General features: G+C 33.5%; 1 protein-coding gene across 1 annotated transcript in view; it reads right to left on the minus strand.

Moving 5' to 3' along the window:
* TRPA1 (transient receptor potential cation channel subfamily A member 1) overlaps nucleotides 1-12,972 on the minus strand; it is a 35,074-nt gene that overhangs the window by 3,966 nt on the left and 18,136 nt on the right. Inside the window, exons 13-24 of the mRNA NM_001318460.2 lie at nucleotides 12,162-12,276; nucleotides 11,235-11,401; nucleotides 10,235-10,328; nucleotides 9,495-9,554; nucleotides 8,077-8,175; nucleotides 7,127-7,197; nucleotides 6,525-6,672; nucleotides 5,012-5,101; nucleotides 4,627-4,796; nucleotides 3,022-3,151; nucleotides 2,711-2,893; nucleotides 1,249-1,317 (exon numbers count right to left, since the gene is read on the minus strand). Of these exons, the coding sequence (NP_001305389.1) occupies nucleotides 1,249-1,317; nucleotides 2,711-2,893; nucleotides 3,022-3,151; nucleotides 4,627-4,796; nucleotides 5,012-5,101; nucleotides 6,525-6,672; nucleotides 7,127-7,197; nucleotides 8,077-8,175; nucleotides 9,495-9,554; nucleotides 10,235-10,328; nucleotides 11,235-11,401; nucleotides 12,162-12,276 (1,396 nt within the window). The remainder of the gene's footprint in view (nucleotides 1-1,248; nucleotides 1,318-2,710; nucleotides 2,894-3,021; nucleotides 3,152-4,626; nucleotides 4,797-5,011; nucleotides 5,102-6,524; nucleotides 6,673-7,126; nucleotides 7,198-8,076; nucleotides 8,176-9,494; nucleotides 9,555-10,234; nucleotides 10,329-11,234; nucleotides 11,402-12,161; nucleotides 12,277-12,972) is intronic.

Below are 12,972 nucleotides of genomic sequence, written 5' to 3' on the forward strand. Positions count from 1 at the left end.
TCTTTCCCTTTAACTGTGCTATACCCTTTTCCCAGGTTACGACAGAGCAAGTAGAGATTAAGAGGCCAAAGGAATAACTGTAAGGAAAATACTCCTGTGAGCAGTGCAAGTATGTTACATGAGTGCCTTCTCGGGAGATGCCAACTTTCCGTTTATTCTCACATTGTTACAGAAATACTAAGCATGTATATCTATTAACAATGCTACAGAAATACTGAACATACATATTTATTTAAAAAAAAAAATGGGGGGTGGGGGGATATCCAGTATAAGCCTACTGCAGACTATTAGAGTCAAACACACGAAAGGTTACATGCTCAACGGAGATCTGAAGTTGCAAGATACCCACCTTCCCTCTTGGCAACAAAACACCTCAACATGTGGAAAACATTAATTGTCACTAGAACTGTCCTTATACTTCTACTTCACTCATTTCTATTCCTAGCAAAATAACTCTTGGGAAGAAATGTCACACTAAAAAAGTGTTCTTCAACTAAGTTTGAATTAAGCCGTTACAGAATACAATTTTAAGTTATGCAACTACTAGCAGAAATTATTTCTGAGTTGTTCTTGTCTGTGGATATTCTGCCTGTCCACACATCTCTCCTATATGCACAGGCCCTGGATTTTCTCTAAAACTCTCTGGAAAAAGCAGAGCCAGCAGGGAAAGTGTGCAAAGCCGCTGATCCCTGGTTGAACATTCTGAATGTTCAGTTCTTCTCAAAATACAGACTTCAAGCAGAAGCACACAGGGATTTTCTAAGAATGTCTTGTGAGAAGTAATATTTATTCTTTATTTGACAGGTGTATGATTTGTGTATTTCCACTTGGGAAAAATCAGACTTCACAGACAGTTTACAAGAACAAAAAGAAAAATTTTGAAAACGATATGCCAAATCTATTGTTTCTTAAAAAAAATAAGTAAAAAAGAAGAAAACTATATAGGGTACTAAATTCCTTCCGGTTTCAGTGCAAGTTCTACTAACTGTTTATATATATTAAGGTATCTAAATACATTTATAAATATTACTAAGTTCTTTAGTTATACCTGGCATTGCAGAGTATCTTCTCAGTACATAACTGCAGACAACTGAAAGTAAGAGTAAGGATAGGATGTCCACATTCAAATTTTCATTGCAGAGATGCTAAGTTGTTAGTGATGATGATGATGATAAATTACCTAATTATCTGGATAGTTTTCTAGCAGTGCTAATTCCTATAGTTGTGTTTTCATGGTATGCTACTTACCTGCATTGCAATCCTTTTGAGAGCGGCGTATTTTTGCACTTCAGCTATGTCCCCAACAGCCAAACCAATCTAAAAATACAACACAGGAGAAAAGATCCAAGAAACATTTTAATGTGGGCTTTTTTTTTCTTTCATTTTTCTTTTCTTTTTTTTTTTCTTTTTCTTTTTTTGTAATTTGATCCGACATTTAAATACAAAATGACTCTGAAGTTCAACTTGCTTCACTTGAATCTGGAAACATAACTCCTTTGTGCATATTTGAAAAACACATATCAAGAATCGTAGCAAGCTTTTTCACTTCCAAATATCTGCATAGCAGTAATAAAAAGAAACCTAAAAGATCTGTTAAGAATAAAATGCCTTATTTTGCGATTCATGATTGATTTTTTCGTTGAGTACAATATATCTTGACTTCTGATTGAATAACACGGCAACAGTAATCTAAACACAAAACCTAAACAAACCAAACACACAAAAACAGCCCTGCACTGAAGTGTCTGAGTTTTATTGCTCAGCTCATGAGAAAAACCTGATTTCCTAAAAACAGTAATTGATGGTCAATTAAATATGGCTGAAGATGATTTACTTGGTGGCTGCCCTTTCTGACTATGAATTGGTTTTCTGATTCATTTTGTTCACTTCAGGCATATCAAGTAGTTTATACTGATGGCTAGTGTTTTGTGTGCAGTGAAGATTTTCGATATGGCTCTTTTAAAAATAAAGTAAAATCATTGTTACTGTTAGTTTATGATGGTAAGATAGAATAAGGGATTAAACAATTAAGACAAGTTCTAGTCTACGGGGCAGGTATTTACCAAAGCACTTATTAAAATCATCCTTCCCCAACTGTCTCAGTAGAGACAACATAATATACTGCAGCTTCAATCTGAATATGCGTTTCCTTCCTGCTGAAAAATAGAGGGACAGGGATTGTATGAGTCACTCTTCAACATGAAGTTAGAACAAAATTGGGGAACATTAGTCCAGAGCACTAATCCCTAGCTCATACATTTCTTCTAATGTCAGTGTAAAGTCAGAGTGTAGCAGAGACCAGAGGGACTGTGCCTCAGCAAAGAAGAAAAAGTTTCTTCTGATATTTATGCACTCTTCATATATGCAGAAGCTTTTTTTTTTTTTTTTACTCCTTAAAAAAAGAGAAAGCCATGCTCCTGCTTATTCTAGAGCCAAACACAAGAAGTAGGGAAGATCTTGCAGCTCAGCAAATTTCATCATTTACTTAGTTATACACATCTGAAGATACACAGGATAATCCTGCAACAGTTAAAGGAAAGGCAACTTTATGTCACTAAAAATATTTGTTTGTTACATTATCAATGAATGTTGCACATCATTTCTAAATTCTGTATGGCACAACTGTGTAAAGGTATACACACACACACACACACATACATACACACACACGTGCTTCACCACTTTGTATATTAAGAAGCAGTTTACTTACTAGCAAGTTCATAAGAAGGATTGGAATAAGCAAAGTAAATATAATCAGAACAGTGTAACTCAGGAACGGATATGGCAATTCACTGCTCAGTAATGGATCAAGGAATGCATCGTGATAATTTATGTCTCCCAGCATCATTGCAAATGTCTTCATTACAGAAAGCAGTGGTGTGCTGTATGTTTGCTGAAAAAGAAGAAATAGAGAAATCAACAAAAACCCACAAAACTATAAATGTGTAAATAATTTTGGAAATTCTTTATTCAAAGGTAACATCTAAAATGATAAAGAAATGACAACAGTACTCAACTAACCTGTGAACCCAAAAGGACGAAGAAACTCAGTCCAAAGGCCAATATCAGGAAAAAGAAAACAACAGCGATCCGAATCAAAGTCCTCAGAATTTCCCAGAACATCACAACGTAAATGCCATAATTTTCAAATCTAGGCAATAAGCGAACAGAAAATATAAGAAAAAATAAACACTGAAGTTATAGCACTATTTAAAGTCACTGTTGTGCTTTAAAGTCACAGTCTGTCCTCTGGCAAGCTTATCCCATTCCTGGCTTACACATCAACCAAATCTCAGAACACACGTTGTTAGAAAGCAGACTAATCTAGTTTTTCACCCAAACCTGAGCTCAGGAATTTATGTTTTGTGCCAGATTCAGGGACCAGATGACTGCTTTATGCTGAAACAGTAGCACAAGTGAGAAAATCCCTTCACAAGGTTTCCCTCCTGAAATATTATGTGCACCTCTAGAAAGATAAGCTGAAAGTAAAGCAAACCTAATCCTAATATAAATAAATTTGGTTTTATTTGGTACAGTTCTATTGAATCATAGAATCATATAATGGCCTGGGTTGAAAAGGACCACAACAATCATCAAGTTGCAACCCTCTTGCTATGTGCAGGGTCGCCAACCACTAGACCAGGCTGCCCAGAGCCACATCCAGCCTGGATACTGAGGTCAGTATAGCTAAGGTTGCTTTGAGAAGAGATGGTCTAACTCAGAAAAATTATGTGTACAGTAACTGTAAAGTACTACTGTCTACAAACAAATGAACAATATTCAGGGAAGGATAACATTTAGTTTATCAAAAGAAAGAAGGTTGAGCACTCAAGGGATTTGATTTCTAGTGCTTAGGTTCAATAGCCATTTTGCCCACAGAACATAGCAAAGGACAGAGGTCAAGCCCATTCATTAGTCTTCTAAGCTCAGACATGTGTATAACAATGTTTGTCAATAAAGGCAACATCATAAGGAGGTAATATCTTTATGACATTGCTTTTGCTGACAAACCTTATCCTTAAACATTTCAACTACAGTAAAATGCTCTTGAAATTAATCAAAAAATAAACACAGTCAATGTCAACAGAAAAAATTATTTCATGTTTCATGATTCTTTAATAGAGCATTATGATGTGGACACCTGGGATGTGCCACTTACTCTATAAACTACTAAGAGAAATTATTTTCGCTCAATTTATATAACTATAGTCTGTTCCCCTGTTGCTGCCTGTGACTTACACCCTTCTTTTGTAGGGGTATTTATTAGGGGGGTGCAGGGAAGTCAATTATTTTTGTTTGCTTTTTTCTTTTTTCTTAAGTGAAATTCTAGACATTCTTAAAAAATATATACACAATTACTTAATGTCAAAATAACTTTTCTCCTCTTGTCATCACAAGAGGAATCACACCGTGATTCTTTACATGATTACATGAGAAACACCAAAAAATACTTTACAGCTTATCAGGTAAAAAAAAAAAAATACAGTTCATTAGATCCTAATCTAGAAATTTGCATAGATTAAATAAATAAATATTAGGACTAACACAATCATTTATGCTCTAGGGTATGTAAACTATCTGGAAATATTGAAAGTATTTATCACAGAGCATGCAAATAATTGTTACCGCTGAAGATAAAGCAAGAAGTTCATCCAAGACAAGTATACAGCAATTGCTCCACATTCCCACTGCAAATGAGCTGGTGTGTTAATAAATAAAGAAGACACAAAAATTATGCTTGTACTATAAATTGTCCAGTCCAGTAGATTGGAGTAATCCAACAGATATTTCAGTTTCTAGGATTTAAGGGAGACAGATACATATTTACAAGTCATTCATCATTAAGTGACTGAATTAAATAACAGTATTTAAAAGTTCTTCTCATTTTTAATCTTATTTGTAGGAATAAATTATATTTCCCTTGTAATTAGAGAAAAGTCAGATGTAGTTTAATATCATATAAAGTGCCATGCATAACTAATGTTATGAATCTACTTCTATATATATTTACCTGCTGAATGAGCTGAAATATTTCTTTGCAGATTCCCAGTAAGCTCATAATTAAAACTAAACACATACACACTCTTGTGAAGTATGAGTCCTGAAATAAAAAACAGAGTACAAAGCAAATCAGAAATTATTAAATGAACAATGTTTATTTTAGTTCTGCCTACCTTATTTTATGTTATATTAAGATAGTATTAAGTTTATTTGAAGCAAGCTAACAGGCTAAAGTTCTGTTTTACTAATGTTTGTTGTGAAATTCATGTCAATTGCATTGTGTTTAAGTAATTCAAACCAAATATGAAAGTTGGAGCATTCCCATGCTAAACAGTTGCTAACCAGTTAAACAGTTGCAAATGGAATTGTTATATTTACGCAACTTTTTCAGTATGTTTTGCCTCTATATAAACATAAACTCTGCAGTCCATAACTTAATTATCACATTTAGCATAAGGAATGGCAACTGGAATCTTTAGAAGGTGCACAAATTGGAATCCTGACACCCTTATGTGGCTGTTCCCTTTGATGTCTCTATCTTCGAGTATAGGCAAAGAACTGCATTGTGAGATGCCTTATATTGGCATAGAAAACAACAGTGAATTTTGTCTTTAATAAATAAATTGTAAAGCTAATTTCCCTCATGCGAGTTTTCTGCAATACATATCTGGCACATTATGGTGTACATCTTTAACCTGAGTTAAGAGTCATAGATGGCCTACGTTGAAAGGCACCTTAAAGATCATCTAGTTCCAACCCCTCTCCTTGCTGTAGGCAGAGCTGCAACAAACTAGACCAGGCTGCCCAGGGCCCCATCCAACCTGGCCTTGAATGCCTCCAGGGATGGGGCTTCTACAGCTTCTCTGGGCAAACTGTTCCAGTGACTCATCAACCCCTGAGTAAAGCTTTCACAGAATCACAGAACCTCCTAATACCTAAACTAAATCTCCCTTTTAACATTTAAAACCATTTCCCCTTGTCCCATTGTTATTATTGTCTTGTAAAAAGTCAGTTTCCCTCCTGCTTATAAGCTCCCTTTAAGTACTAGAAGGCCACAAGGAGACCTCCCCCAAAGTAATACATAATACACGGAAATAAAGCTGTATTTGAATAGGCAAAAAGACTTTACAGTTGATCACTATTTCTATGTAAAAATAAAATAAAATAAAAAAGCAACATCTGTTTATTTTGTCTGAAAAATAAAAATACATGAAAAGTTGAAAAATCCACTGTTAGCTATCTCTTTATTGTTAAACACATTATTCTTTTTTCTTCAACATTAAAGGAACCCTCTCTTCATGGAAGAAACTGAAATAGTCATTTACCAGACACTACGCTTCTAGAGAAGACACTGAAAATAAGAAATCATAATTAAAATTTATCATCAGAAGTCACTGCTGAATAGATAAAAATAAACACTTCAATTCTATTTAGAGTTGATAAATAATAAACAGTTCAAAATAGTCATAACTTCCTCCTATAACCATTCTAAATATATGGCAAAGAGTAAGAAAACTCAGTACCTCATACTCTAATGGTCTTGCTTCATAGATTTCTGTTCCATTCAAAGGTCTTCCTGGCTGTATGTGGGTGACCAGAAGAGTCAACGGTATCAAACCAAGAGAATAAATGCCTAAATTCATTAGATGCGCTCGAAAACCATAAGCCATCCTTGAAATGTAAAGTAAAAAATGCTCCATGTTACAACACTTGATAAATTTAGAAGAGCATGCATTTAAATTTAATAGCCAATAACATTTTCATTGTAAGTATTTTTTCAAACATTTTGTGATCAGTGTTCACTGAGCTTTGTGTGAACAGTAGCAGACATTCTAAAACATCATTTCTTTTTAACTTTACACTATTAAATATTTTTAGAAAATATGTAGAAGCAATGACAGTGGCTGCTTCTTCCATATATATCAAAGAATCACTACTAAATTCTAAGTTACATTTTACAAAAACATTAGCATATTCTTTATACATTTATGAGTGCTGTAAACAAAAGATATTGGTGTCATTAATGCCACAGTAGTATGCGTATTTTACTAAACAACTCTAAGGTACAATAAACTTAATCCTGATGTGTAATATTGTTTTTTTATATACATTAAAATACACATACCACTTCATTAGCAAATATTCTTTGCACACAGGATGACTAAGTAGCTCCATGCGGTTGTGCCGTACCATGGCCTACAAAACAAGAAAGTACCAAGGATCAAACCTGCCTCTATCTAAGTAACATGCTTACAAAACAGGCTAGCCAACCTTCTTAACTTGATTATTAGTGTAATGAAAACTGTAGTGTCTGTGTAAGATACTGCAAAGTTCTGTTGTATATTCAAAGCTATGATTCTGTCTTCTCTGCCAACCAAGTCCTCCACTTTCTCTTCTGCGGCTCTCAGTCTATTTCAAGCTTTAAAAAACGAGTGCTAGAGAAGCAGACAATCCTGGAAGACTGATTAGTTATTTAAGTTTTTAGGAGTAAACATTTTGCTAACTACAGATGTGAAATTATCATGATTTTCTAGCTACATTTAACTAAAATGCAATTTCTTTATTTTAAGAAAGTACACCAAATCCATCTGCCAACAGTAAGCCCAAAAAAGCAAACAAAGTAAACCAGCAAGATCACTCTGTAATGGTTCTAGGAAGAAAAAAAAAAAAAAAAGAAGTGAGAAGAAACTGGCAATGTGTTAGAACAGCAAAGCTTGTTTTAGGCACAGAAATTTTTCACAGTCAACACATGGAAATAGTCAACCTCGTCAGCTTTTTCGATGCCTTTTCTTCCAGCTCATGGTCATTACGAGGACGGGAGCATGGTTTTCCTTGACATACTACCTGCCTGCTTCAACACGTCTTAAAACATTCATAATTATTTAAATAAACTAGTCCTGAAAGAATTGCTATGTATTTCATAAACTATATGAACTTTAACCCATACTTCATTCCAAGATACTCTAAATGTTAGAGTCTTTGGAGAAGAGATGTTATGATAAAATATAACAAACCCTTGATTTTACCTCAAACAAGGCAGTATGGAATTATGTCAGAGTAAAATAAAATACTTACATTTAAAATGGCAAGTGGCTCATAGAAAATATCTTCAGCTTCCTTTAATTTCCTGTTAAGCGCCAGGGGACATTGAAGATATCTGAAGTTGTATTCAATCTGAACAATAAAGACGAGATAATATGATGAATTTTAAAAGCTTATCCTGAGAGGAAAAGAAAAGTGTATCATATCATAGTATTTGTAAAACTGATGTTTATTAATTGTTGGTCAGTCTGCCTGTGAACATGATATTGAAACAGAATGTGGTTGTAACATAATATTGAATATTTTATCTTGCAATAGAAAAAAATATATACGTATCTTCTTAAAATACTAAAAATATCATTCATGTAACTAGAGTTTGCATTAATGATGATTTCAAAGAAAAGCCTGTATTTAGAAGTTATATGGCATTGATAATACAATATAAATAAAATGTGTACTAACAGAAAATTTGCAAGTTTTCTGCTAATGATGTACACACAATCCAGTGTAAAAATTCATTAGGTGATTTCCAGTATGGCTTTTAAGATAACACAATTGTAGAATATTCATGATTCCTCAGAATCTTCTGTTTATGATTTTGGAGAAGAATTTACAAAACAAAACAAAACAAAAAAAAAACACCAAAAAACAAGACACCGAATTCTGAATTATTTATAACAGTTGTACTTCTTATGACAGGCATGCACTTTATATGCACTATTGTCTGTCACTGTTACTTTGGCATATCCACAGCCCACCTCTGATCCTCAGTTTGATTGCAACAAATTACACAGTTAGATTAAAATTGATAGATTACAAAGGTTTGTTGTTATAGTTGCTAAAGTGTGTAAGCATGAAGATTACAGAAACTAGACTTCAAAGCCATTTGCAGCCCAAAGATCAGTCACTAGCGTTTTCTGGTAAGATCTGAGATTTATCTACAGACACACCATGTCAATAACATGTCATACCAAGTTTACAGACACTAAAATAAATGTAGTGCTTTCTTCCCAAGCTTTCAAGTATAAATACAAATTTCTTTCAGTGTCAAACAGTAAAGAGAATTAAATTACTGGCTTTGCAGAGAATAACACAGACAAAAGTTTGAAGACTGCTAGCATATGATGAAGTGACTTTAAAGTCTTCCAAGAACTGAGCTGGGTTTTTTTGTGAATATATTTTAAATGCACAGTTATAGGCGAGTAACTATTGAATAAATCAAGTTAGAACAATTTCAATTTATACCAGGATGCTTGTTCAGCTATAGAAAATACTGAAGAGGTATTAAATTTACATTCAGTATTAGTAGTTAAAAGTCAAGTTGATGGTTTTCTAACTTAATGTTAATCCAGACAATGTTCTGCTGCTAATACATTCCCAGGGACATTGTGACATATTCAACTCCTAGATCATAAAATGTACTGCCTTCATACATTTCTTCATCCACTTACATAGAAGTCTCGACTTGTCTTTTCCTCTGAAGACTCAATTATGCAGTTGTCCAAAACCAGCTTTGAAGATGAACAGAAAAGTGAACAATGGTGATACAGATAACATTTATCAATAAGAACAGAATGTTTGTCCATTGAGGCGGCATTCAAACTCAGCAGTCCTCTAACAGAAGTGATGATTCAGTCAGGTTATATGGTGTATGTTATATATACACAGAATTCCAAAGTTTACATATAGGAGTTAAATAATGAAATTATGCAGTTCACAAGGCTGTATGTTAGTTTAAAGGTATAAAATGGAAAGCATTTTTGAATATATACATAGCAAGCAATTTTAATTAAAACAAAACAAAACTTTTCTCTAGCTTGATTTAAGAGTTAACTCAGAAGGTGAAATTACCTCAAATAGCTTTGAAACCAATTCTCCTCTAACTTTCATCATTTTTATAATCCTTTTAAATATATACACTATATATAATACACAGCAAGGCTGCTTTCATCACTCCATTTTGCTCAGGAAGCTAAGATCTTTTTCTATTTCTAAAGAAATTCAAGAGACCAGGCAGGCCTGAAACTATCACTAAAACACAACTAAATAAACTTATGAATTTATGTTTTTTTATTTTATAATAATCCATGTTATTGAAGACAACATTAGAAAAATAATGGTAAATGATGCAATGTAACTAAGTTTGAGGTTTTTTGTGCAGCTGTGTCTTTAAAATGAGCAGTAAACTTACTTTAAATGAATCAGGAAGATACTCAATCATTTCCAGCAAAGGACATTTATTGGCACTAGAATAGTGAGAGAATGTCAGAACAGCTTCTTCCCACCTGCAAAAATAAATTGAAATTATTGAAGAGGAATTAGTTGCTTCTTTTTTAAATTAAACTTGTTTGGGATTATTTGAGTTTTATTTTAGATATTATCTTGCAAATCACAATACATAATAAGTTTATATACTATCAAGAAGAAAATCAGCTGTAACTGAGTAACAGTTCTCGAGATGCTTCTTTGAGAATGATTCATATTTAATTCTGTTATCAATTAAACAAAAATGTGTCAACTATGCTAAGACCTTCTCAAGAATAGGTGTCTTTCTTTGTACTCCACAGGGAACTTAACTAAAGCTGGAATCTTGGATTGCAAGATGGTATGAATACTAGTAAGTACTGCAAAATACAGGCAGTGTTCCTTCAGCATTTACCAAAAGATGTGTTCATCAGTCAACAGTGAAATGTTTCCATCTTGGAACAGAACTTGATTATATTCTAATATAAAATACTCTAAACTGTAGTTGAACTGCCACATTCTAAAATATTTGTAACACATTTGAAACAACAATTTTGAATTAATTCTCTTGAATGGTATTTAGCTTATCTTTTGATTAAAAGTCTGTAGGTATTGAAACATTATGTCAAGAGGCTAAATTATACACGTACGAAGAGGGAAAACACGGGAAGGATTACTTAATTCACATGTGCCTACATATGCTTTTGTGTTTGGTTGTTTACCTTCCCCAGAATCTGAATACTCAATCTAGTATGAAAAAGAACACACCAACTAACTTCACATAACAAGATTTATTAACTCTCATTGGAGTATAAATCAATATCTGAAATTTCAAAATAAGAACTCATTGAACAGCAGGATTTCAAGGCTAAATCTCACTTAAAACAAAATCAAAAACAATAAAAAAAGGAAAAATAAATTCAAAAAGCATTTTCTGTGTATCCTACCTTTTGTGCAGAATGACAGTTGACACTACATCCTTCCTCCTGTTGTGTATTGCTTCATGGAAAAACGAAGCTACTGCTTTGTTCAACAGAATTTTTGCACCATAGTCAAGAAGTAACCTTACCGCTTTTGCATGTCCTTCTTTTGCAGCCAGGTGCAAAGCTGTGTTCTGTGAAGAAAAGTACGACAGCAATGCAACAGTAAGGCACATTTTAGAAATTATGTATATTTCCATCCTTCTTTCCCACACTGAAAAGCCTCATGATGCTCAGTTACAAGTCCTGAATACCTCTAATGGCAAAATTAAACAGTAGAATACTGTCATAGAGATTTTGATATGGACAAGGTCTTTATTCTAGTTTTACAGTCACAACAGCATTACATTAAAAGAGAAAACTCAGCTGTAGGTAAGAAAGGCCAATCCAGTGATACCTTTAATTTTTATAGCTAACAAACGGTGAGGGACAGATATGTAAAAATGACGGTATCTGTTCAATATTAGTGTGCAGTACAGGTAAATCTCAAACAGTATGTTAATGAGTTTGATTTGATGAGTTGATGATTTGATGAGTTGAAGTTTGATTTCTTTTAATCTGTATGAATTTTTAAAATTTAATTACCAATGCTTTCACTACACAATGAAAGTACTGCTGCATTGTAAAGGGAGCAAGAGGGACAAGTCCAACATATTTGGTATTTTATGTATTCCGTTACTCTATTCATGCTTTTCATTGTTTCTCACAATTAAGACCTAGATAATAATTTCATTACTAATAAGCTACTCTACATGATAAATAGTGGTGAAATATATATTGACTTTATATAGAATATATGTAATAATGTAATAAAATCTACTAATTGTATACCTCCAGCATATGCTTTATAAGTAACAGAAGATGACAAACAGATTACATTATGTGATAACATACCCCTTCTTCATCCACTTTGTCAGTACATTTCACATTAGTATCCAATATTATCTGCATTGTGCGAGTGTATCCTCCGAAGGCAGCATGGTGCAGGGCTGTCCAGCCTTTATAGTCACTTACATATAGAAGATATAAAAATCCTCATTATAAATGCAAAAGTCCTTCATTCTTTTCAAACAAATTTAATTGCCTTGTCCTCTGACTCACAACTACTGTACATTTTCCATGCCTTCCGTCAGCAACTACACGATTATCAATGCATCAGTTTGCTGTAAAACGTTCAAGTCAATAAAAGTATGCAGGTCCGACTCTCTCTTTTCTCTCTCTCTTTTTACATATATGCATGCACTGTGCCCTTTATTTTATTTTTTTATATATTTTTTTTTTAGAAAATGACTCAGGCACAACATTCAGCTACTAATACCTGGCAACAGGTATGACATAGATCACAGCCATACTGTGGAATCTTGCTTTTAAAGACAGTGAATATACAAAACATTGCAAGCACACAAATCTATTCCGGTTACTATTACTTCATCTTAGTATAAAAAAAATTCATTAAGCCTTTTATCACACAGAACTTACCAGCTCATCTCAACAAATCATGTCTGTTTTAATTCTAAATTAAGCCTAAATATGTACATACAAAATTGTGTGCACAAACACATACAATCATCATCTCTATTCTAGCTAGGTGGACTAGTCCAGCTAAGGACACTGGAAATCATAAAATCATAGAATCATAGAATGGCCTGGGTTGAAAGGACCATAATGATCATCTAGTTTCAACCCTCTTGCTATGTGCAGGGTC

Source organism: Gallus gallus, chromosome 2 (genome assembly GCF_016699485.2).
Source record: "Gallus gallus isolate bGalGal1 chromosome 2, bGalGal1.mat.broiler.GRCg7b, whole genome shotgun sequence".
NCBI lineage: Eukaryota > Metazoa > Chordata > Aves > Galliformes > Phasianidae > Gallus > Gallus gallus.